The 26029-nt window shown below is 40.6% G+C and overlaps 1 protein-coding gene across 1 annotated transcript; it reads right to left on the reverse strand.

Annotated features, from left to right (window-relative positions):
- On the reverse strand, positions 1–24392 carry LOC124798699 (cytochrome P450 6k1-like). Its single transcript, XM_047262210.1, has 4 exons — positions 23497–24392; positions 20948–21184; positions 19295–19546; positions 1–613 (listed from the first exon to the last, which is right to left on the reverse strand). The coding sequence occupies exons 1-4, from the start codon at positions 24386–24388 to the stop codon at positions 435–437; spliced, it is 1560 nt and encodes a 519-aa protein (XP_047118166.1). The 5' UTR covers positions 24389–24392; the 3' UTR covers positions 1–434.
- Positions 24393–26029: the final 1637 nt, after the last annotated feature.

Here is a 26029-nt window from a genome sequence, read left to right on the forward strand (position 1 = left end):
TCAGAGCTATAACACAGGCAATATTAATGCCTACAGCAGTACACAACAGGAAACGTACCAAACGTGTTTAGTTCCAAACAGCAGAATGAAGAGACAGCAGGTATGTAAATATACTACGTTTCGACTTGAATTCTTCTTCCTGACATACAGAAACAACAAGGTAAGGAAGCGATAGGCATTGCTATACAAGAGTTTCTATAAATAGATACTTATCCAACTTGACAGTGATATCAGTGTTGATGAACACTATGCACAGTACAGAAACGGTGACATCTGTTGTCAGACCAACTGTATCAGTAGGAATTTTGTCACTATCAACAATCTGAAGCATCATAGTGTAATTAATGTAGTGGTGTCCATGTTCCATGAAGCTTTTCATGTGAACAGAGTGTGTGTGAGGTTTCTGCAGAGCTGTTCGCAGCAGCTGGAGATCTTCAGCAGGCAGGCACTTTTCGCGGCTCCAACCTCAGGTGGATCCCTCCGATCGGTGTCAGCACCACAGTGTTGGGAGCCATGCGTAGCTTAGACTGCTTGTCTCCGACGGGCAGAATGTCAAATTTTGACAGCAGATGTACTATTGCCGTCTTCACCTGCATCAACCCGAAACGCATGCCTGCAACAAAACAAGGAGGTTATCACTTTGTTGTACTGGGAATGATAATGCTACATGCTTGAAATCTCGCACTGTGTCAAAAAATTCATTTCATTCAACTTTTCACATAAACTGTAATAAATTTCGAAATAATTCTGTCCGCAGAACCAGCGTTTTTTCGCCCCGTCCCAAGAGAGGTATCAGGACTGTAAACACGAAGAAGTCCTGTAGCAAAAGTGTTTTAATCGCTATATGGGTGCAAACTCACCATTAGTTGTTTGATTTTATCATTTGCTGTTATCGAGTCAGCTTTATTCGTACCTACTATGACAGCTTGGCTGTCCCATTTCTTATTAGTTTTGAAGGTTATAGCTTCAAGCTACCTGCCTCTGCTTGCTATGAACAGTGACAACAGGGTGTTTCTCCAGCTATGTCCGAATTAATTAAATAAATAATATTAATTAACTTTCATCACCCAGATTAATTGAAATAATGTACAGTGGATAACATCCCTTGACACTGTCATAAGCCATCACAATCAATATAGGGGGATAGAGATTCGTTTTGTCCATAAACTGTTTTCCCTAGACTTACGATTCTTTAGCATTCTCAACTTCATTTCCTTCAGGTGCTTAATTACCCTCTTGAATCAGGTACAATCTGTTATTGGGAATTTACTTTGACTGGGAATGTACGAAGGTTTCCTTCATATCAAGAGCAACATAGGGATGTTGCTGTACAGAATTTATTTCTCAAATTGACCGCCATATAATAGTTTCATCTCCTATTCAGATTGGGACTTTTACATCAGCAAAGCTGCATGCATTAATTCTCAGTTGGGATTAATCTTTGTCTCTAGGGCCATTAGAAGGTCGTAACACTGTTAGGTAGCGGAAGACTTCATATAATGGAAACTTTCTCGTCTCACGACATACAGATATCACTGGCGTGCTAGATACTCTCTCTGTTAACTACTACGACCTGAATATCACTGGCAGTGGGAAGACTAAGCATCGGAGACCAGCAGACTACTGTTCTGACTATCAGGTCTCATAACAACGTAACTTCACTTGAAAGCTATCTTTCTAGTTGAAGGATTAAGGAAGGCGTTAGTCAGTGGAAAAGTACTCTTGATTACTTCAGCAAGGAACTGAACGAATTATAACTTTAGTAATCACTTCAGAGAAGTTATTCAAACACGAAGTGGCTATAAGATCACACTCGCAATTTATGCTAAATATAGCTAACTGAAATGGTCAAAATTACGGTTAAATTTGCGTGATGCTCTTACAGAATTTACTGTAGCGACCTACCGAATGTAATTGACACAATTCACCATACAATAATGACTGAATAGCCAATCTCTAATGATTGCGATTGCCACTGAAGTAGTATTGCATCCTGAACCTCTGTACAGTGCACAAAGCATACGTAGCCACACGTTGCAGAGCGTGTGGTACCACCACCCATTACAAAGAAAACATGAAAATAATCATCATATTTTCCTTGTCAGTGACTGAACATCAATAAAGAACACACACTAATGACTACAGACTGCTGAGAAGTGGCTCTGTAAGTTTGCGCGAAAGCTGTAGTTGCAAAGCAAATGCAAAGAGAAAGATCCAAAATTAACAAAATGATACCGTAAAATTATCAAAAGTCTGTCTATATCCGAGCCTATAAGTGTTCCAGCAAATACTCTTACCGAAATACAGGGATTTCTCATAGTCAGTCTCCATTACCAATAGGGATGCTAACCGTTATACATCTCGGAGTCACAAAGAAAAGCCACAAATGTTAAAATAGCTCCCCGCAGGCTACTCTGATTAATCTTCTAACATTTGTAACAATTATTATCAGTTGGTAATACTCCATAATACTTTGAAATTTTATAACTTAAGGTTCCTTTATGCGTTCAGCTCGAAATGCACTCAACACTATCATGCAAACAAAAGATCATCGAAGCCAAATAAAATTTGTGAAACCATACATACAAAACGAATCATTTTATCTGCTCTGTTAACTAAAGAAGTATTAACTACTGATTTCCAAACACAAAAGTGCCACGCTGAGAAACAGCACCACACTCTGTCGTAACTACACAATTACAATCATTTAAATTGTCAAAAACACGTAAATCACCAGGCGTTAGAACATTTCCTTCTATATGTTAACTTTAACTAATATGTTTCGAGTGTGATCCAAGATAATATAGCTCATTTTTAACGTAGTTCTCTTACCATACCACGCTGTGCGCTCCAACTGCACACTGCGTAAAATGTTGCACCCCGGGAACAGCGTCTTCCACAGGCGGAACTACCTGAGGCCCTCTAAATTATCGATACGTTGTGAAAACTCTGCAAACCTCTTTGCTCAACCTTGTCCATAGATTTACCTTCCATCAACCTCTACTCATCCTTGGTTGGTTCTATCTTTTCTACAGTCCAAGCAACCACGCTTTCATTCGTCAATTTTCGTGAGAAGGTATAGAGAGGAATAAGGAAGTGTGACTAGTGACATAAAACACTGTTCGAATGCATGCTTTAATACAATTGGACATTGTGTGAGCGAATTATTTCACGTATAACGATCTCTTGTATTACCAGTCGGAAGCGCTTAAATGCAGTGTACGAACAATACCGCTTCAAGAAGTCCGGCAGAATTACGATCACTGGCCTGGTTCACACGTCAGCCTGAGTGTGGTTCTCAGAATGTTTTCCACGCTAGCTTAGGTAAATGGTGGGCTGGTCCCCAGTCTCTGCCTTAGAAAATACGACACAAAACAGTTAAAATACTGCAGGATGATCGAAATGCAGCGCACATCAACAGTTAATTAATTGTATATGTATGCTTAAAATATGTATTTCATTTCATAACTTCACACACATTGTTTATAAAATATGCTCAGAATCATATCTCTGTGAAGTAACGTATTCACAAACATTATTTTACTATGTTTTTTACAACTTTCAGGAGCACACTGACACTGATTGTTAAGCTCCGTTGTTATGTTACTCTTTAGTTCTTTCAGTGTGTGTGTGTGTGTGTGTGTGTGTGTGTGTGTGTGTGTGTGTGTGTGGTGGTAGGGGGCGGGCAGGGGGGGGGGGGGGGGGCGTTATTCAACGACGCGATGCGAAACACCAAACTCCAATACCCCCGACAGGTCACGATGTTTTCATGAAGCATACATGCATACATATCCAGTAGTCACAGGCCCTTCAGACCATGTACTGCTTTCACTAGCTGCCTCCGCTCGTTTCTGTGTTGTGTTCGATTGTTCTTGGGGTCTTCAGTCTCAGGATACGCCGCCTTGGTCGTCGTATGGGGCGTCTAGGGTTTAGTTTTCCCACAAGTGCTTTCGTCACCCATCTTTCGGCTGGCATACGGGCTACACGGCCTGCCCACTGGATTCTTTTGCCCTTCAGCTTCTGTAGTACGTTGGTTGTTGCATCAAAAGGAATATTTCCTCATTCTTCTTTCTTTTCCGTCCTGTTTTTTCGAATAATGGTCTCTATATCTTCCTCATTACTCTTATTTCAAACAGCAATAATTTTTACGTCTTTTGTTTCGTCATGCCCAAGGTTTCTGAATCGTAAATGACTGCTGGTCATATCACTATGTTATATATTTCCATCTTAATGTTTGCTGATATTGATTTTGAGCTGAGCGTCTCCCGGACGGAATACAAGAATTTCATTTCCATTGCTGTTGTTTGTTTGATGTCCCTTTCTATCCTGTTGTTGCTGGTAAACCAAGATCCCAATTCGTGAACTCTTTTAAACGTCGCCATCTATCTCAAAAAATTCTTCCTAGTTTTGTCTTCTTCCTAGTTACATGAACTCCGTTTTGTCTCGATACATCTCTAGCCCAATCTCCCGTGCGTAGTTGTCCATTTACTGGTACGTTTCTTTAAACTCATGTTCTGATTCACTTAGTAGTACTACATCATGTGCTTATGCGAGAACCGTTTTATCTTGATACATCTCTAGCCCAATCTCCTGTGCGTAATTGTCCATTTACTGGTACGTTTCTTTAAACTCATGTTCTGATTCACTTAGCAGTACTACATCATCTGCTTATGCGAGACGATCTTAATTACCATTCATCTGTACTCCAGGTCATTCCTGTTGCTTATACTGTCTCATTACTTTCTATAACATTACACTGAACAGAACACACGAGAGAGCGTCCTCTTGTGTGAGATCTGTATCAGTCTCGAACGTTCCTGACGTGACCCTTCTGAAACGCACTGCTGCCCTTGACCCATCCATACAAGTTTGTAGCATCCTCACTACTTTCTCAGGAGTTCTGAAGTTACGCAGTGCCTTGTATAGGCTACTCCTGTGATTACTGTCGTATGCACGCTGAAAATCGACGGACAGACTGTGTATATATCTTTGTCATTACATCCAACAAACCGATACCTCTGTAGTTACCACCCAGCATTTTGCTTCTCTTCTTGTTTATCGGGTATATTTCCATTCCTCTGAAAATTTCTCATTCTTACATATCAACTGGATAATTCTGTTTCCCTCACCGCAATCTTTGATTAATTACCCTGGGCGAGGGCGTGAAACACATGTAGATTTTCGGTGACTATTCACGTATCTACTAAGGTGGAACCAGGCCTCATCAGTGAAGAAGACGAGGCCACTACTGCGATTTCATGGCTGTCAACAAATGACAAAAGATGCTTTTCTTCATCCGGCGCCTTCAGTTCCTGCCCACTGTGAACATGATATGCACGAAACTTTAACATCTTTATAGGATTCTGAGGACTTACTATACGAAACCTAAGATTGGACAGATAACCTGAAACTTTCTGAAGGCAAACGCAGCCTCACATCCATCACCTCAGCTTCTCTAGTATCCGTCAGAGTAGGCTTTCTCCATGTTCCCGTATTTCTGATACGCTTTCCCGGACACCTGCGATTAATCCCGCTATTGTTGATTTTTTGGGCACTGTGGCATCTGGACATTACCTACGAAATACCTCTACAGCAAGCGCATACGAATGACTATTCATCAATGCAACTACGTGTAGCTGCTCCTGGGAAAACGACATTTTAACAGGCTAATTGCTTAAAAATACTATAGACATAATGGGTCTTCTACCCCTTTACGTTAGTATAGTCGTGTTTTGTTGGTAATATCTGTGGTGCTATCTTGCGGTGACTCATCGAACGACTGCAGTACAACTCCTATTTGCAGACACTTTTCTTATCTTGTGCTCGACTTTTAGATCGCACTGTATGACCCATACCTCAAAATTTACATCATTCAAAGACAGAAGGTACATACGAATACCTTCCCTTAGTTTAACCTTATGAGTACCAATGGCATTTCATTAATTTTTAGGGTTCCGTATGACAATCGATAAAACTCAATCCTTATTGAATTACTCTGTCGTTCGTCTGTCTCTAGGACTGCTAGAAAACCTTTTCGTTAGGAAGTGGTAGACGTGTCAAATTGAAACTTATCTCACATATTAAGGTCTATGGTCCCTTGGTGCTGCAAAAATTGAAGCTTCTGTGTTTATGCAATCAAAAGATATGGCCATTTACATAATATATTTTGATACTCGCAAACTCACTCATCAAAACCTATAGGTTACTCATCAAAACCTATAGGTTACCTCCCGTTGAACTAGAATCACAGAATTCGGTAAGAAGCAAGGTTTCACAATACAACCAAAGTAAAAAACCCGAAACCTGTAAATTTGTAATATTATCACTCAACAAAGAAAAGTTTGTCATCTCTTATCTGACGGTGACAGTATGTCAGTTTGTTAAGATCCCCGACTATCAGGAAGGGGTTGCGTATCACTTTGAGATTTACATCACATACTAAGGTCTATCGTTGCTTAGCGGCATAACAAATTGAAGCTTCGAAGTCAGTGCAGTCAAGAGATACGACCTTTTATGACACATATTTTGATACTCGCAAACCCGCTCATAAAATCTACAGGGTGCTTCCCGTTGGACTAGAATCATGAATTTTGACAAGAAGCAAGGTTTCACAGAACAGCAAGTGGAATAATCCAAATGCTGTAAATATGTAACTATATCACTCGAATTTTTTTCATTTATTATCGCACTGTTTGTCTGTCCTTCTATTAAGACCCCTCTTTGTCAGGAATGGGTAGACGTATATTTTGCCGACATCGACGACAGGCAAAAATCGTCGTGTTTCTCGATTCCCGGGATGGGGGAACTATCTACATACATAACTAGCTCTGTACGGTACCCTCTATAGAAACCGTTCGCTGACTTGCTGCTGTCATACAGCGGCCATGAAACCCAAGCTGGCTGTTGCATCATCGCATTTACCGATTTTTAAAATTTTTTTTTTTTAAAGCACCAGTGACTTCCGTATAACTCACTCATGCTAGTGCAAGACAGACATTTAGCGGTAAACTTGAATATTTCTACGAATGTAGTGCATTGTAGCAGCCAAAGCAACAGTCGGCGCCGAGATTGTGCCACGTGATTGTAGGGGATGGTGTGGTTTCTTCTTGCGATCAGATCGTTGACATTGAAAGTAGGTATACCTCAAGTTACTGTAACGTAAATTTGAGTTTCTCCTAGCGTTGTTGTGAGTGGTTTCGAATTTATCCAATGGAGCCGCATGTATTTTTTATATAAATGTATTAAATGTTAGGGGAATATTTGCTTATTATTTAGGGCTATAATGCGTTTTAGGCATTTTGAGTTCATGGAACTTTCGAGATACGGGACTGTCTCTAGGAAAAATGCAGAATGGCTTTCAAACACATCTCGTGAAATGGGTGTTCCACTGGTTCCAAAGAGAAAACACAGCTCAAAAAAATGGATTCTCTACTTTTGTCAATTTTTTCCTGTACTCGTTGCTTTCTGTGATAATAAAAGTTAATTTTGTGAAACATTTAAAAATTGTATTCCAAAATGAAACCACCACCTTCAAATAAATGAGTCGTTAATTTTTGGCACTTTCGTCTTGTAATTGCTGCTTACTATGACGATAATGGTCAACTTTTGCGAAAAAAATTGTTTTTCGGAAGGCTAACTGACGACTTTCCCATGGATGGGCCTCCGGCCACAGAGTTAAACAAGGTAAACTTTGCCATCTCTTGGAAACAAGCAAACCCCACACGATGAGGTGAACACTTCGATACAGGTAAAAGGTGTCCGTAGCATCATACACTTCTTCTGCAACACACGATGAGGTATAGAATTCTGAAACAGAATTCTCTCTCTGATCCACCTTTTGAATGAAAACATCGCATAAACATTGCAGCAGGATCTGGATCATGTTTTAAGCTTTTATAACAACTCAAAACTACCTTCGATAACATTTATCATACCTGAATGGTATCGATGTGGATCCTACTAACAAAGGTTTCATTTTTAAAGCTCGTCAGCTCTACATTACGTATTTTTAATGTCTTGCTTCGTCACTTGACTTGGTGTTGTACAGAAGCTGATTTCTGCATTTAATTCTATCCATCACTCCTCATCTTTGATACATAAAGATTATATACAATATTAGTTCGATGCATTACAGGCGTAAAATGAAGCACACCTCATTACATGAAAGTCAGTTCAAGTATTTTCATTAACGTAGAAACAGTGTAAAACAGTTTCAGTAATATGCGATTTTTAGCCCTGGACAGTTCAGTACTACACCACACGTCGATTGGGTGTGAAATTCCGGATATATTTATGATGCTAAAAAGCAGAAAGGAAGCACATAATATGCATGTCATTATATTTTGGCAGAATCCGAAAAATATATTTGCGATGCAGTAACGGCAAAAGCCTAAGGGGTTTCGCTGAGTTGCATGTATGACAGAGCGTAGACTTATATTATTACCATATAAGACATAGGTCGCGATACACTACTGCTCTCTTGTCGAGCATTTCCAACGGCATAAAAAACTTAAAGAATTTGAAGAACCTTCTGTACGTTAATAAATCAACAGTTCTCATCAACGTGATACGGAAAACTGAACTCATCAATACACAGCAAAAAGATATTCAAAGCACACTCGTGTAAAATAATCTATTAAAGCAAAGAAAAGATACAGGGTGTTTCAAAAATGACCGGTATATTTGAAACGGCAATAAAAACTAAACGAGCAGCGATAGAAATACACCGTTTGTTGCAATATGCTTGGGACAACAGTACATTTTCAGGCAGACAAACTTTCGAAATTACAGTAGTTACAATTTTCAACAACAGATGGCGCTGCGGTCTGGGAAACTCTATAGTACGATATTTTCCACATATCCACCATGCGTAGCAATAATATGGAGTAGTCTCTGAATGAAATTACCCGAAACCTTTGACAACGTGTCTGGCGGAATGGCTTCACACACACATGAGATGTACTGCTTCAGCTGTTCAATTGTTTCTGGATTCTGGCGGTACACCTGGTCTTTCAAGTGTCCCCACAGAAAGAAGTCACAGGGGTTCATGTCTGGCGAATAGGGAGGCCAATCCACGCCGCCTCCTGTATGTTTCGGATAGCCCAAAGCAATCACACGATCAGCGAAATATTCATTCAGGAAATTAAAGACGTTGGCCATGCGATGTGGCCGGGCACCATCTTGCATAAACCACGAGGTGTTCGCAGTGTCGTCTATGGCAGTTTGTACCGCCACAAATTCACGAAGAATGTCCAGATAGCGTGATGCAGTAATCGTTTCGGATCTGAAAAATGGGCCAATGATTCCTTTGGAAGAAATGGCGGCCCGACCAGTACTTTTTGAGGATGCAGGGACGATGGGACTGCAACATGGGGCTTTTTGGTTCCCCATATGCGCCAGTTCTGTTTATTGACGAAGCCGTCCAGGTAAAAATAAGCTTCGTCAGTAACCAAATGCTGTGCACATGCATATCGCCGTCATCAATCCTGTGCACTATATTGTTAGCGAATGTCTCTCGTGCAGCAATGGTAGCGGCGCTGAGGGGTTGCCGCGTTTGAATTTTGTATGGATAGAGGTGTAAACTCTGGCGCATGAGACGATACGTGGACGTTGGCGTCATTTGGACCGCAGCTGCAACACAGCGAACGGAAACCCGAGGCCGCTGTTGGATCACCTGCTGCACTAGCTGCGCGTTGCCCTCTGTGGTTGCCGTACGCGGTCGCCCTACCTTTCCAGCACATTCATCCATCACGTTCCCAGTCCGTTGAAATTTTTCAAACAGATCCTTTATTGTATCGCTTTTTGGTCCTTTGGTTACATTAAACCTCCGTTGAAAACTTCATCGTGTTGCAACAACACTGTGTTCTAGGCGGTGGAATTCCAACACCAGAAAAATCCTCTGTTCTAAGGAATAAACCATGTTGTCTACAGCACACTTGCACGTTGTGAATAGCACACGCTTACAGCAGAAAGACGACGTACAGAATGGCGCACCCACAGACTGCGTTGTCTTCTATCTCTTTCACATCACTTGCAGCGCCATCTGTTGTTGAAAATTACTGTAATTTCGAAAGTTTGTCCGCCTGAAAATGTACTGTTGTCCCAAGCATATTGCAACAAACGGTGTATTTCTATCGCTGCTCGTTTGGGTTTTATTGCCGTTTCAAATATACCGGTCATTTTTGAAACACCCTGTACAAGTAATGACTGTAGCCGCGACCTTTGATTGCAGTTACAGGATATGTAGTTCACAGTAATGCATTCTGCCTCACCGCGACCGAATGACCGTAAGGAAATGCAAATTGTGAAAAAAAATTCGTCTTATTTATTAAGTCCATTTTCAGCTTCACCATCTGCATTCACTATTGCTGTGTCTTCCATCACATGAAGCAATGTTTCCTGTATTTACAAGAGCCAGGAGAAAACTTCTTGCTCCGGCATAGAGATGGCACTGATGTCAGAGAAATTTTGATTCATGTTGGCACGTTTAGCTCATTAACGTAAGTCAAGTGGCAAATTGACCTCTGCACTGATATTTTTTACAGCAATTTGAGAGTATTTCCGTTGTGTTTCATTCAAATAAAAAATAATGGCACATTGTATCGTGTTTACATTTTTTTCGAACTACGTAGCTCCAACGAAGGAATATATAAAATTGGTGAAGATTTTTAAGGAGACTCCTTCATCAGTCTGAACAATTACGGGATGAATGCGTGAATTTAAAAAAACAATTTACATCACCTGATGATGAGTCCATGTGAAGGACGTCCAGGAACCGGAAACTTACATGAAAATATAAGGAAAATGCACAAAACGCTCATGACGGTAGGATAGAAGAAATGCCATTCATTTTACATCACGATTAAATTATAAAGACGCTTCGCTCAATTCGAATGTCGCATCTTTTTAATACTGGCCACCGGAAAACGAGAATACGAACTGCTCAGAAATCCTTGGAACATTTTAAGCAGATCTGTATTAATTCAGTGAGTTGCTTCGTTACAGTGGACGAAATGGTCGATACCGTCATGGCAGAAACGAAACAGCAATCAAAGCAGTGACTAGACGCCAGTACCAAAAATCACGAGGGGCGTTCCATAATTAATGCAACGCATAATTTTTCTGGGTCAATTTCGTTTGAAAAAATTGCGGAATTTGTTGTGGGAAAACGGAATATTCCCGCTCCAGCCCCTGTAGTTTCATGACGTTCCAAAAGATGGCGGCGCTATATGTTGCCTTCAGAATGGCGTCTGCAACGGAGGTGCGTTTCAGGCAGAGAGCTTTCACTGAGCTTCTTTTGGCGGGAAACCAAAGCATCACAGATATTCGTACGAGCTCGTGGAATGTCTACGAAGACTGGGAGTGAACGAACACATGCTGAGTCGTTGGGAGAGGCGTCTGTCATCGTAGGAACAAAGTCACGAAAACCTGTCAGACCTCCAGCCTACTGGCCAACCGCACACAACTGCGCTACCCTCAGGAAATAGAAGAAACGACTTCAGCGTGTTCGTCGCTACAAAAATGAGAACAAACTTCTCCTTCTCCATGACAAGTCTGCTCGCCGGAGAGGAGCTTCACTGAACTGTTTTTCCCCGTGCACCCTACAGTTCGGATCTCGCACCTTTCGATTTCCACCTGTTTCTCCCAATGAAGGATGCACTGCGCAGGAAGCAGTTCGTGGATGATTGGGAGCTTATTGATGCAGGAAGACGTTGGTATCGATGTTGGCTTGGTAAGGTGGCGTAGGACCGTCGCATTGAACGGAGATTATGTTGAAAAATAGGGTTTGGCGCCCAAAGAATTGGGAATAATATGGTATACTGGAATCCTGAATAAAACAAACCTACTTCCAGAAAAAAATGTGTTGCATTACTTACTGAACACAGCTCGTAGATAAACCGATTTTTCGCGATGGAAAATGGTGGCTTCTTGTTGATTAGTTTACAAAGGTTAAAAAAGTAATTAACAAATATCATGCAAGTCTCGGAATCAAGTGTTTGAAAAAATGAGTAGAAGCCAGGATTGTTAAAGAAGGATATCGTCTCTCTTCAATACGTCTCTTCACAGAGCTGTAACAGGATGGCGGTGATATCCATATTAACTGCTAGGACGGTCGTATTTTAACTCAGGATGCAGAACGATTGGTTGCCTAACTCGGCTGTCGAGGAATCGGTAGAGCTCGAGTGGAAATACATTTTTGTTCAGCAAGATGCTCGCACAGTTGCTGAAAGCGGCGAATCGAATGTGTGCACTGACCCTGGGCAGTAGAGTCTCATCGAAACAAAAGAGAGCACGTTTGGCTGCGCCATTGTGTGGTCGCCGGTCGGGCGAGCGTCCGCGATCAGGGGCCCTATTCTGTATTGTTCATACCGATCAGTGTAGTACGTTAGTCTCGGTAGTGACGTCATTTTCGGTTCTTTATCAAAATATCCTATTCAGTAAGCTTCTGAGACTTGTTACCGAACAGTCCTCCCACAGAATTTACGACAATTGTACCGAGAGGTTTTGGATTTCGGTCTGGCCCAGTCGATCGGTGAGCTGTGGTTTATGTACACCTATAATTTTAAACATATTTAGCGATTTTAGCTTTGGATTTAGTGATTGTGTTACTAAAGAATCGCCAGAGGACGCATCCGGTTCGAAAGTGAGTTCGTAATAGACTATTTTCCTTTGTTAGAAATATGGTTAGGTTAGGTTGTTACTGTGAATGATTACATCCAGAAAACGTTTTCGGTCAATATTCTCTCAAAATAAATGTTATTTTTATTCAAATAAGAGGTTAAACATCATTAAATATCAAGACATCGGGTCTGATTATGTATATTACGTGAGTGTGAACTCACGTTGCTAGTGCCTTTGTGTACTTTTTGCTACAAATGGGTTAGTTAGTAACTATCGAAACGTGTTTACAACCTTCAAGTAACAATGGAAAGCAATTATGTGAAGCCTGATATTGTAAACCTTTCAAACTATCACGCATTTATAACTTAAGCAGCACCGTTTGGCAATGAAGTCAGCCTACGTTTCTCTATACAATATACAAAATTTAGGCACTGTGTGTCTGTTGTTTGGCGTGGCCACGTGGTTAACGCGCGGGAACGCGATTTGAAAGATTACGGGTTCACGCATGGGTGGATACCATTTTTTTTTTCTTCTTCATATATGCAACGCGTTCTGAGACATTGTTATTCGTGTAAGTTAAGATTTTTCTGCAATATTCGTTATTACTTACGTGTAAGAGAGCACTTCCTCATTAATGATTTAGTGATTTCTGTGTGTTTAAAATACGAAATATGAAATTGCTGTGAGTGAAACAACCGACAGTGACCTTTACATTTTTTCTTGTCAGAAATAATTCACTATTATTTCCCAATATGTAGCGATTTCCGAGTATGCGGTTAGACAGGAATCTAAGAGCACAACTTAAATTACTGGGAATGTAACTAGCAGCAGCCATCTTCATAATCTTGCTTGTCACAAGTATTTATCTGCGATCGAATGGTTCAAATGGCCCTGAGCACTATGGGACTTAAACTTCTGAGGTCATCATTCCCCCAGAACTTAGAACTACTTAAACCTAACTAACCTAAGGACATCACACACATCCATGCGCGAGGCAGGATTCAAACCTACGACCGCAGCGGTCGCGCGGCTCCAGACTGTAGTACCTAGAGCCACTCGGCCACACCGGCCATATGCGATTGAATCCTCAACCACAGTAGACAGAGATGGAAGATCTCTGCCGTAATATTGTTAGACTGAAGCGCCATATACCAAACATTTTCATTCATGAGATGCATGTTACAAACATCGACGAACTGCGTTTTTTTTCAGTTTTGTTTTTAAGAACCAAATCGTTGACTCATCATATAGGGAAGTGGGCTACTTAATCATTTGTATCTCTAGGAGCGTGTTATAACCACATTCTGTTTATCTTCTTATTCTTTGAAACTCTCAATTTTTCGGGTGTTTTTATAGATGTACTGGTACATTCCTAACTCATTTTCCGAAACGTAAAATTCAAATTACGATGTCAGTGTGAATAAGATGACGTAATGCGGAATTTACGACAATCTGCAGAATACAGTCAAATACCCTACCGAGATTATGCATGCATGGAAACATGCTGTCAGAGAAACTGTAAAAAATTTTATGCATTTCAGCTGAGAATCATGGAAATGGATATTCTGTGCCTGATACTGTTAAGGAGGAGGCAAGGGCGATGAAGGTGGGCACGTCAGCTCGATGGAATGCGGCAGCATGCGTTATGGCAACGTAACGCAATTTTCGGTACTTGGAGGAATAGCGCGCCTGTGTCGTCTGCTAGCCGCTTTGTGTTTGCAGCGCTGTGTGCGCTGCAGTGAGCATCCTCGGATCTGCGGCCGCTTGCTTTTGATTGGCTTGTGCGACACGAACCGATAACAGCGTTTTGGTTCTCTAGACCCGAACGGTATCGCTACCGAAATGCATACTGAATAACGCAGGGACCCTAACTCGAGTAATAGACCATTGCCGGCTGGAGTGGTCGTGCGGTTCTACAGTCTGGAACCGAGCGACCGCTATGGTTGCAGGTTCGAATCCTGCCTCGGGCATGGATGTGTGTGATGTCCTTAGGTTAGTTAGGTTTAATTAGTTCTAAGTTCTAGGCGACTGATGACCTCAGAAGTTAAGTCGCATAGTGCTCAGAGCCATTTACTAGACGATTCGGTGCTATTGAGTATCGAAACGATCGGCACACGGGCGGAAAGATACAGAATAGGCACCCATGTAGCGGCGTCAGAGGCCTCGCTGGCGAGAGGATGCCGTCAGGGGTGTCTGCCATGGTCAGCTGTCCTGGCAGTGGGTCAGGTGCGAGGCGCGTTGGAGCGCAGGTTTCGAACCTAAGACCTATAAGACCCACTGGAGACTCCAAGGGACTGGACGAAGTCAGCCTAGTGGTCGTCTGCTCATGGTGACTCCAGCTCGAGCCTCAGAATCATCGAATCTAGCAGCGGTACATAGACCGGCTCATAGTAAATGATGAGACTTCATGTAAACAAAGCTTTTTGGCCCATACGAGACCGTCGACTGACGTAAGTATGTCTCGGCGTCGGCAGTAGTCGAAGACAAGACGCTGCTAGGTCTGTGCGACGTTTATTTATGGCAGATTTGCCCAGCAATTTTGTGACCAGTGCTCCGCATTCCATCAGCTACGACACCGAGGCAGCGTAACATCAGGCGACGGCATGAGGTAATCCAGCTCACCACTGCGACAGACGAGTGTTCTGCACCATGGAATCTCAGTAACAGTCCAGCCCTGGTAGCAGGGTTCCACAGTTGGTGAAATCTTCTCGAAAGCGGTTTCCCTAATAGCAGTGAAAAAACTGCGGTATATGACTACAAATAGCAGATGCAGCCTGATGTACCATATTTCACATGTCTCCATACCGAGAGAGGCACCACAGTGAAAAAAATCATCGACTGGCATTCAGGAGGGCAGTGGTTCAAATCCCCCTCCGATACTCCAGATTTATGATTTCCACAATTTCACTTAATTGTTTAAGGCGAATTCTTGAATGGTTCCCTTGTAATGGATATGGGAGATTTCCCAATCCTTTCCTTCCTTTCCCAGATCTGATCTTACCATCGACGGAACATTAAATCCTAACCTTCCTTCCTTAAAAATTATTCCAGTCCATTGTGGCAGGGTTGTACAGTAACCACTTTCGATTTATTTCAGAATAAAAGCGATCTTTGTTGCAATAGTATTCAATGTCAATGACACATGTCATTAACATTAAATAATTCCGCAACGAAGACAGTTTTTACTGTGAAATTTTCCTTCCTTCTTCTTTACCACTTCCAAAGAATTTGTGAGGAGAAAACGTTTATTATAATTCGATGGAAAGCACACACCAGCTGTAGATAAGTGTTTTGAAAAGCTTCCAAAGTCGCACTTCGAGAGTCAAAGTTATTCAGTAGAAAAAGTTAGACAAAGCCCTTTACCTGAAAGTGTATATCGATAAATTGGACACTTTCGACCTAAATCATAAACAGGCTTCCTCTGTCAAGCAAGTTAGTGTGCATGGTTAATGTGATTTGCACATACTGTAGAAGTACAGTAAACAAATATTTCCCAGGGGTGACCTGATCGATGAGTGGGCCGCTCTCAATGGGTCGGGCTGCGAACTCGTGTGTGGAGCATCGCATCGTGGCTTGCAACCTCTCCTTTAGAACTGTCGTAGTGGGTCCTCAGCTGCTCCAAAATGCAAACCCTCTTCGTTTGGATCTGTGGCCAAACCCTGTGTATGTTCTATTATCCATTACCAATTATTATTTATTGTCAGTTATCAGTTACTCGCAATATATTACCATGAAACCATGAAACGTCAACAGATTTTAACTACTGAACTACAAGGATTGGATTTTTAACAGTGCGAACTATTAATTTATGGCTGATACAGAATATGTAAATACAGCATTTATAATCGCAAAACAATTTCTGATCATTTTGGAATGAAATGGCGACGATTTCATTAGAAAGCACCCATCAATTTACAGGGAAATGCTATGGCACGTACAGCACAAGCTGTGACTGATTCGTTCTATTGACTATCCAATATACCCCTTAGATATAAGTCCTTGTGACTTCGACCTGATTCTTAAAATAAATGTGGCAGTTCGTGACGTTCGCTTCAGAACTGTTACAGAGAGACTTTCGTTGGGCAATGGACCGCTCCATTCCAACTATCAACACATTTGGTGCTGCTATTGCCGTCGTTATGGTCACAGTGAATTTTTCCAAATGGTGAGCCTCCCAAGTTTATAGGCTGCCAAGTAGTTATTTTTTCACTAAGAACCCAATCACAATTAAGTATTTATATTCAAAAGAAAAATCCTTAAATGGTATATACCAGACGGATGAAACCTATTCAAAGATTTGTCACTATTTCACGGTTGCAACAGTTAACTAAAAAAAAAACAGTAAATATAGAAATTTTTTGATACCTCGATGAAATGAATGAGAACGGACTAATAAAAAAATATTCCTATAGTTCTCGAAAAGGAAGCAAGCGATGGTATAAATAACACAAATAAAAAACCAAATGGGAGCAAAAGGAACAACATAGGCACAACACACATATGAAAAAGAAACTGTTAACATGGAGGAAGCCAATGACACTAATAAGGAGAGAAATAAAAAACAAAGTGAAAAGAAATATCATGAGTTTATCGGATACAACAGATGCAAACACTTTTTACAACTAAGTTTTTCACTTTAGAACACTATCAAGAGAAAAAAACTAAGGCATACATGTACATAGAAAAGATAACGCCAACATGGACGACGCCGACGATATCATCAGTCACAAAAGTAAGAAGCGGAATGAAAAGAAATATCATAAATGTATCAGACTCAACAAGTAGAAATTCTTTTAGAACTAAGATCTAGAATTTAGAAGGGTACCAAGAAAGGAAAAGCAAAGAACTACGTCCACATGGAGATAATATGTCAACTTGGAGGAGAAGATTAAGGTGCAGTGAAAATAAAGAAATAAAAGTAAAATTGTTATGTGATCCCACTTCATCATTGTGGAAATAATAAAATAAATTAAGACATTCCTAAACTATGTCTTTTAGTCAGTTGGAGACAATAGTGATCTCTGTCTAACTATCTCTGATACTTTTTTCTGATACTAACGTCTCAAGCGCATCAGATAATCATTTTCACTCACTGAGCGACAATACATGTTTCTGAGAGAGTTTCGTGCCACAATCGCTGCTGTTATTTAGCATACAACACGCAAATGTGAGTGATGTTATCCACAGCTACGCGTTTTGGGGATCAAGCTTCCATCATCTGTTTAGCTGCGTTCAATCTTTCAAACACTCATTTAAAGCACAAAATAGTCATGAAATAACTTTGGACATAAACTCCGCCTTACTTAAGCATCTGTAGCAGCTAAACATGTATACGAGACACGCCACCGGGTAAAAGGTATTGAAGATCTTGAAGTGGTGCACAAAGCGAAGAAAGGTAGGAAGTTTGACCAGCTAGAGGAGCTAGAAATATCAGTTCACCGAGATGGATGTACAAACGGGAGAGAGGAATAACAGATTCTTCAACGAGGTCACATTTTGTGCAATTTGACAGTAACAGATACACATTAACAGTTCGCAAAGAGAACTACTGTAAGCTTGTTTTCCCATGTACCCTATGATATCTACGGAATATAATGAAAAGATTGGTGAGAGTGTGCAGTCATTTGCAGCCGTCTACTTGTCCACACAACAGGCCAGTATATGGGAAGACTGCTGGTTTGACATTTAGAAGGTACGATCGGTGTTAGCACTATTGAAGAAGAGCATTTTTGTGAACGGGTAGTCTTATGGATAAGCAAAACAGAGAATGAGATGCTGCCGATTGCAAAGTAAGACGAGGACTTATTTTATTGTACTTCGTCACTATTTTGTGCTTGTATTTAAAGGGTTCAACGCAAGTAGCCAGATGATGGGACCTTTACTCCCTTATCACATATCTGTGGACAATATTGCTCACATCAGTGTGATATATGCTAATGACAACAATTATCTTTACAGCCGCTCCGTCCAAACCTTGGTATGGATGATGAGAGGCCATAATGTTGCAAATCGACAAGTGGATAATAGTCTGGCCCCGTTAGATCAGTGGTCGGTTCGATTCCCGGTTGGGGCAGGAGAACTTCTGCGCTTAGGGACTGGGTGATGTGTTCTCATTATCACCATTTCATCCCTATCTCCGACGCGCAAGTCGTTCAGTGTGGCGTCGAATGCAATATGTACTTGCCCTCGGCGGCCAAACTTCCCCGAATGGAGGACTCCCGGCCCACAATGCCGTACGCTCATTTCCATTTTTTCAGTGGATAATAGCTTGATGACGTTGAGTCTAGTTGTTTATGAATATACATGCTTCTATCAGGAAACAAATTTTTTAACAAATAAAGAATGAAACTATAGTGCACTGTGAGATGAAGAAATGACAGTAACTGCACTTCTTGTTATAGAAATCCGGAACAAATGACAGATGTATTTCAGGGTGCAGTTTTGGTCACTAAAAAGTCTATATTTCTGGTTTAGAATTTCTGAATGAATTTCTCTTAGACTATTTCACGTCATTCCATTTCATTTAGTGTATCACCATTGATTTTATCATGTTAAATGATTCGGTTTCATTCAGTTAATCAGTATGAAGTGTTTCTTTTTATTTTAACGCAAGACATTTTCATACAGTTTTCTGTAAAATAATGATAACAAGAAGAAAAGTGGACTGACTCACCAATGCAGATGCGTGGCCCTTCGCCAAAGGGCATATAGCAGTAGGGGTGCCTGGATGCCTTCTGCTCCTCGGAAAAGTGCTCCGGGTCGAATTTCTCGGGGTTTCGAAAGAACTTCCTGTCATAATGGAGCCCCATGACTGGAATAATCACCTTAGTTCCTTTGTCCAAGACACAGTCATATCCTGGCAGCTTATAATCCTGCACCACCTCGCGATTCAGAACTGAAACGGGTGGATATATACGAAGGGTTTCTGGAAAAACAAAAAAAAACGGTGGACAGATGTTAACGGAAATGTTTTAATAAGTATTCAACGGTGGCGCTCTTTGTGAAATTTTGAATCTCCCATTATCGGTAGCAGTTAATTTGCACTCTGAAAACAATTCAAGATAATGCATGAACGTAATGGTCCCAGAAGAGGATTTGTCATTAACTAATTCCTAAACCATTTGGTCTATGGCCAGCATTCTGGTGTAACAGGTGTTTGCTTCGCTATGAACAGTGAGGTAGGTAACAGGGTAGGATATTGTGATCGACAGTGTCTGAATTATTCTTCCTGAAAATAAAACAACACCAACCATACTGGTTTTCATGTGCACATCACAAGACTATGACGAGTAATAAGGGTGAATATATCTGAAATAATGGAATACGTTAACAGGATGAAAGTTTGATATCCTAGGTGATTGGGGTGCTATTGTATAGAAGAGAATGGAAGGTAAGATTACTGGAGAATAGAATACAACCCATCAGCAGCACTCTGTGCGTTTATAATCGAAGTAAAATCCGTTATACTCGTGAGAGAAAATAAAACTTATGCTACTCGTAACATCTTTTCACAGACTTTCCCTATGTTCCTTTAGCTTCTAGAGCCAAGATTTCGTAATCATAAATATTTAATCTGTGTACTGAAATAAACTCTGCTGTTTCTTTCATACATAGCAACTGTTCATTGCTTTTGGATAATTAATAACACAGCAGAGTATAAAACTCCGTAACAGATCTTCTAGGACCCCAAAATGTTGTGGTTAATTCTTAAGGCACTGATAAAGCAGACCTTGTTATGCTGAATGCCTGATATCGTGAGTGCAGTACAGTTTTGAATAAATGAGCAAACAAGAAAGGTAATATACGTGTGTGAGAGAGATTTATGTTATTACAGAATTTCGTAATAATAGTTAGGGATGGATCATGAGTCTTCTTGGATCTATAAGGAGAGAGGCACTGTTTCTAAGGATGCCTCAGGACGTTCCTTCCAGATAAGATTTGTGGACTTTTGGCTTCCTTATGTCTGAGAATGTTAATGTTTTTATCTGTTCCACAGTTTTGGATAGCTCCTATAAAGTGTTCTGATTTTTGCTGGCAGTGTACATAGCTTATATTGTAAATACTATATGTTCATAAATATAGGAAGTAACGCTATTGTATATGGCTGTCATTAAATACCAGCTTTATTACGGATAATGGCATCATAATTAAACGAATATGTGTCTGACCTAGTGTTTACTAATTTGCGTTCTCTTCTCTTAATGACTCTTATGTGTGCAGGACCACATTTTACTTATTATGATATATGAAAAAAAGTCAACCCATTCAACATACCATTTATTTACTTATTATGATATATGAAAAAAAGTCAACCCATTCAACATACCATTTACCACCTTTTCCATGTATGGCATTTTGGTCATTATATCTTCATATGTCACGTCACCCTTGGTCTTTTTCATTATGTCATCAACTTCTTCTTGCAGTTTCTTCTGGATATCCAGATGTCTAGAAAGCTCATACAGGCAGAAGCTTACGGTGGTGGAAGAGGTCTCGAACCCAGCGAGGAAGAACACCCACGCCTGCGCTGCCACCTCCTTAGTCGTCAGGGTCTTACTTGTCTCTGCCAGGTGCAAATTATGTTTGTAAACACGCTGTTACTTTCGTTGTAAAACAAATCAGCTTAATGTTACGAACTCTCACAGTTACCATGAGAAAATGGTTTCTAAGAATTCTTCATCGTTTACAGTTAGTAAGTGAAAGGTGCCCTTACAAAATGCAGTTACTTTTCAAGAGCTGTAATAGCAACAATAATTATATAAAAAGTGCCTATAACTGGATATCTTGTCTAATGTGTTAGTTTCACAATCATGCTTTAAATAGTGCAGTTTTAATTTAACAACTAAAGTAATTGCCCACTTTGCCAGTTCAGGTATAATTAAGATAAAACTGCAAGAGCCATAAATTATAGTAATATTCTCTTGATTGCCTTCGCAAAAGTAATTCTCCTCTCTGTTGCAACTTCACATATGTTTTTTGTAGGATTGGTCATTCTACTAATATGTAAAAGCTTAGCTAAGTTTGGTAGTGACGAAAGATATTTCGTACCGACACAAACATCTACATGTACAACTACGTCTATACTCTGCAAGCCACCATACGGTGTGTGGCGGAGGGTACTTGGGCACCAGCGTCAGTTCCCCCTTTTCTTGTTCCAATATATTGGTTGATTCCTCTAGGAAGCAACATTCTCAGAACTTCAACGTGATGCAGAACACTTCTCTTCCAGCGTCTGCCTCTAGAGTTGGATGAACATCTCCGGGATGCTCTTGCGCTTACTAAATGAACCTGTAACAAAATGTGCTACTTTTCTTTGGATATTCTCTATTTCCTCTATCAGCCGTATCTGTTGACGATGACATCTTAATGAGCAATGCTGAAAAAGCTGCTGCTTTTTTCACCATTTTGGTGTTTCGTAAAGTAGTTACATGAAAGACAATACTGATGTCCTATTGGTTAAACAAGAAAACGAATAACTGTCCTTATGGGACGGCCAAAACATTTTAATTGTAATAAATTCACGAGAAGAACTTGTAGAGATGCTTTGTACTACTTTGTGCCTCAGTTGTAGGTACTGGGACTACATTTCTGAGAAGAAGAATGTCCAATTGAAGCATTGTTCAAGTAAATAGTGAAAATATCAATGCTAAAGTGATTCAGAAATGGAAATTTTCTATTAAGTTCTTTCAGTTCTTGAAAGTCACAAATGTATTTTCCAGTCCATGATTAGTTAGATACATATCGTTACTTAAATAAAACATCATGTTGAATTTGCTTGTTGCAAGTAGGTGGATTGAAAACCGGTGTGTCATGGTGGACAACTATGTGTCTGTATGTATCTGCTGCCCATTTACATTTTGTAGTTAACTTCGTAGTAGAAGTATGTGTTTATCTGAACAGTGTGTTAGCCTGAGCTGCACAATTAACTTCAGGCAACAAAAATTTTTCGTTTTTACTGCAATTATACTAGGTCAGATTAAAAATTCTGATTTAAACTCAAACATAAGAAACGATAATAAAGGTAATAAAAGTAAAGACAGAACCTAAGCCAACACGAAGAACACCTGAACTTAAGAAAAAAAATGACTCTGAGCGCTATGGGACTTAACATCTGAGGTCATCAGTACCCTAGACTTAGAACTACTTAAACCTAACTAACCTAAGGACATCACGCACATCCATGCCCAAGGCAGGATTCGAACCCGCAACCGTAGCAGCAGCATGGTTAAAAACAGAAGCACCTAGAACCGCTAGGCCACAGTGGCCGGCTTTATGAAAAAGCAAGTAAATATTTGAAGTAAACAATTTTTTTCCAAAGATAACACTCTAGGTAGAAACAAATGTGGGAAAAAATAGCAATGTCTCCTTATGTTAGGTCTCGTATACTGTTATTAGCAATGAAGAGATGTTATTCATTGATGTTTCGAAAGGGATCTCTATAACCAACTACTTATTCGTACTAAAAGCCATAGAGGTACATCAGTTACGAAGCAGCCAACAATATGAAGGCTTTCTACTGGTATTGATATACCTCTTAATGTTTGAGTTACTGGATGATCTAAACTATTTATACCTTAAACTACTGCCACTTCTCAGAAAATGATATGCAGTTAAATTCATATAACTGAAAACTTCTAAGATGAGAGCAAAATTTTCGCAGTTTTACGTTAAGAATTGTGGCATGTATTGGTCTTTGGTTATCGACAATATTAAATATCATGCCAGTAAATGAGACCTTACTTGCAAATGATTTGGATGAGAGCAGACTAACGGTGTCTTACTACAAAATATCTAAGATTTACAGGGTAAACAACGTTCTAAATTTACAATTAAATAGTTTTTAAAAAATCATATAATTTGAGGAACATGACTTACGTTCAGTACCCTTCTCCCCAGTGATTGTGAAGCTGTCATCAACATATCCATTGTTCTTCAACTGAATCATCAACTGCATGAAGTCCTTCCTAATGATGCCTGTCTTCTCTCGGTGTTTGACTGTGTCATCTACAACGCGCGTGAAGTACTCTGCGATATCCTTTGGTGTGAAGGGCAAAGGCAGCAGGGTGCGCAGTTTGGGATTAGAGAATCCCAGAGACAGAGTCAGGTAAGAACGCAGGGATGTCTTGAAGAAGCGCCGCCCCCACTGCCGGAACTCCGCCTCGGGGTTGTGCTGACTGTCGACATCAATGCCGAAGGCGCAGGAGGCAATGACGTCAGTAGAGTAGCGGGCGATCAGCTCTCGGACTTCCACATCTCTGCCCGAGGGTATGACGTCAGCGAGAATGCGCGCACAGTCGCGCACTATGCCGAACATGGCCCGCATTTTTCCCGACGTGAACGTGGGCGTCAGCTTCTGGCGCAGAGATTTCCACTTGGTTCCTCCGAGGAAGAAGAGGTGTGCCGACAAGTGGTCTGTCTCCTCATCTACATAGATGCCCCGGTCAGGAAAGTAATTGAAATCCCTCACCACGATCATTTTGATCAGTTCTGGATCCCGCACAACGAGAAGAGGATTATTTAATGAGTAAATACCGACGACAGCTTTGCCTTCTGTTTCAAAGTACACGTCTTTCATATCTTCGCCCGGGCATTTCCTCATTAGTACTGCGTTCCAACCATTTCCCAGTGGGAAAGACGGCTCCAGATATGGCAGACCTTTCTTCTTCCAGTAGGTGTAATTTATTTTAAATGTAACGTATATTATCACGAAGCACGTTGACAGTAGAGCCAACAGTTCCGTCACCCACGAATCGAAGTAGAAGGCCATCTTGTTTCCTAGGTGAAAAATAGAAAGAACAGAAGATTAGTGTGATAACTTATAACTTGTTACATGCTTTGCTGCTTTGTCGAAGCCCTCGACAACCACAGTACAGTAACAACAGTGGAGTTGATTGGAACACACTAACAGAACGAAAGACAAGTGTTGGCTTCTGCCATACAACAGGACTATCTATTTCAGAACTGTAGAAGATATGTGATTCCACCGTAAATTCTGGGTTACAAACATCGTAACAGAAATACGAAGCTAATTCCAATGAAGTTCTCTCTTATTTTCCACCCAATGTCACCTGGATAAAATGAACTGATCTAACACTAGTCGAGAGATAACTGTCGAAGACAGTTTGTTGAGGAGATACACTCATATGATGATGCAGTAGGCGATGCAGATCCAGTGTACCATTTTCAGTCTTGATTGTGGCAAGAGATTTGTAGAGAAGTACGAGATTCTTAAACAGGTGTACTTGCCCCATGAGACAGAATACAACATTAGGAACAGTGCCAATTCTTCAGCAAAACTGCTTCGAACTAGTTCTTTGTATATTTCTCAACATAAATTTTAGACAATTATATCATTTATCGCTATTTATGTTTCACCAGTGTTAATTTCGACTGTCGTCCATAAATACTACACGGTGACATCTGATATTTGTTACCCTTTGAATTGGGAACAACTTGTTCTATCAATAAATGAGACTGATACACTTTCCATAGTGTAAATAAAATAACAAGCGCTTGAAAAGATCAGAGAGGCTTCAATACTTTTTTATGATTGTTAAGTTGTAGCTGGCGCCGCACTGCAGGTCATCAATAAAAATTCAAATGGCTCTGAGCACTTTGGGACTTAACATCTGAGGTCATCAGTCCCCTAGACTTAATACTCTTTAGACCTAACTAACCTAATAATATCACACACATGCCCGAGGCAGGATTCGAACCTGCGACAATAGCAGCAGCGCGGTTCCCGACTGAAGCGCCTAGAACCGCTCGGCCACAGCGGCCGGCTGGTCACCAATTGAAACCCAAACACCAGCAGTTACGTGTTATTTACTGTTTACCATTTCTGGAAGGTTCTTGAAATATATTACGTTTGTAATTCTCGAATATTGGAGTTTGTATAAATAGCTACACTCTCTGTAGAGGAAGTTGGTTGTGTTCTGACTGTACATTGCTCTCAGTGATAAATGTGCATTCAGTGCTAAGTATTATAGTTCACTGACGACCCTGCTCTCGGATTTGGGATGACACGACTGTTTGACGAACGCGTATGTGCACTTCTACTTGGATGGCAAAACCCAGCAGTAATTCGAAAACACTGAAGTGGAGGTCAGTAGCTGGTACAAATTCTAAGTTGAATGAAGCAAACTCTGACGACAACTAGCAGCAATCTCGCTTAGTGGAAAAACAATACAAGAATGGGTTCCCAGTATCATGAGGAGACGACATAGTCCAGAACGTTTTGACCCTATGCCACGTCGTGTATCTGAACGTGACAGAAGGTGACCAAATCTCACACTTCATGAAGAAAGTCATAGAAAATATGTGATAAGCTCTTCTGGTAAAGGATGACACAACGACAGCGGAATTCATCAGTTAGAAATGAAACAGAAATGTGACTACATGAAAGAGT

This window comes from Schistocerca piceifrons, chromosome 5, assembly GCF_021461385.2.
Source record: "Schistocerca piceifrons isolate TAMUIC-IGC-003096 chromosome 5, iqSchPice1.1, whole genome shotgun sequence".
In the NCBI taxonomy this organism is placed as follows: domain Eukaryota; kingdom Metazoa; phylum Arthropoda; class Insecta; order Orthoptera; family Acrididae; genus Schistocerca; species Schistocerca piceifrons.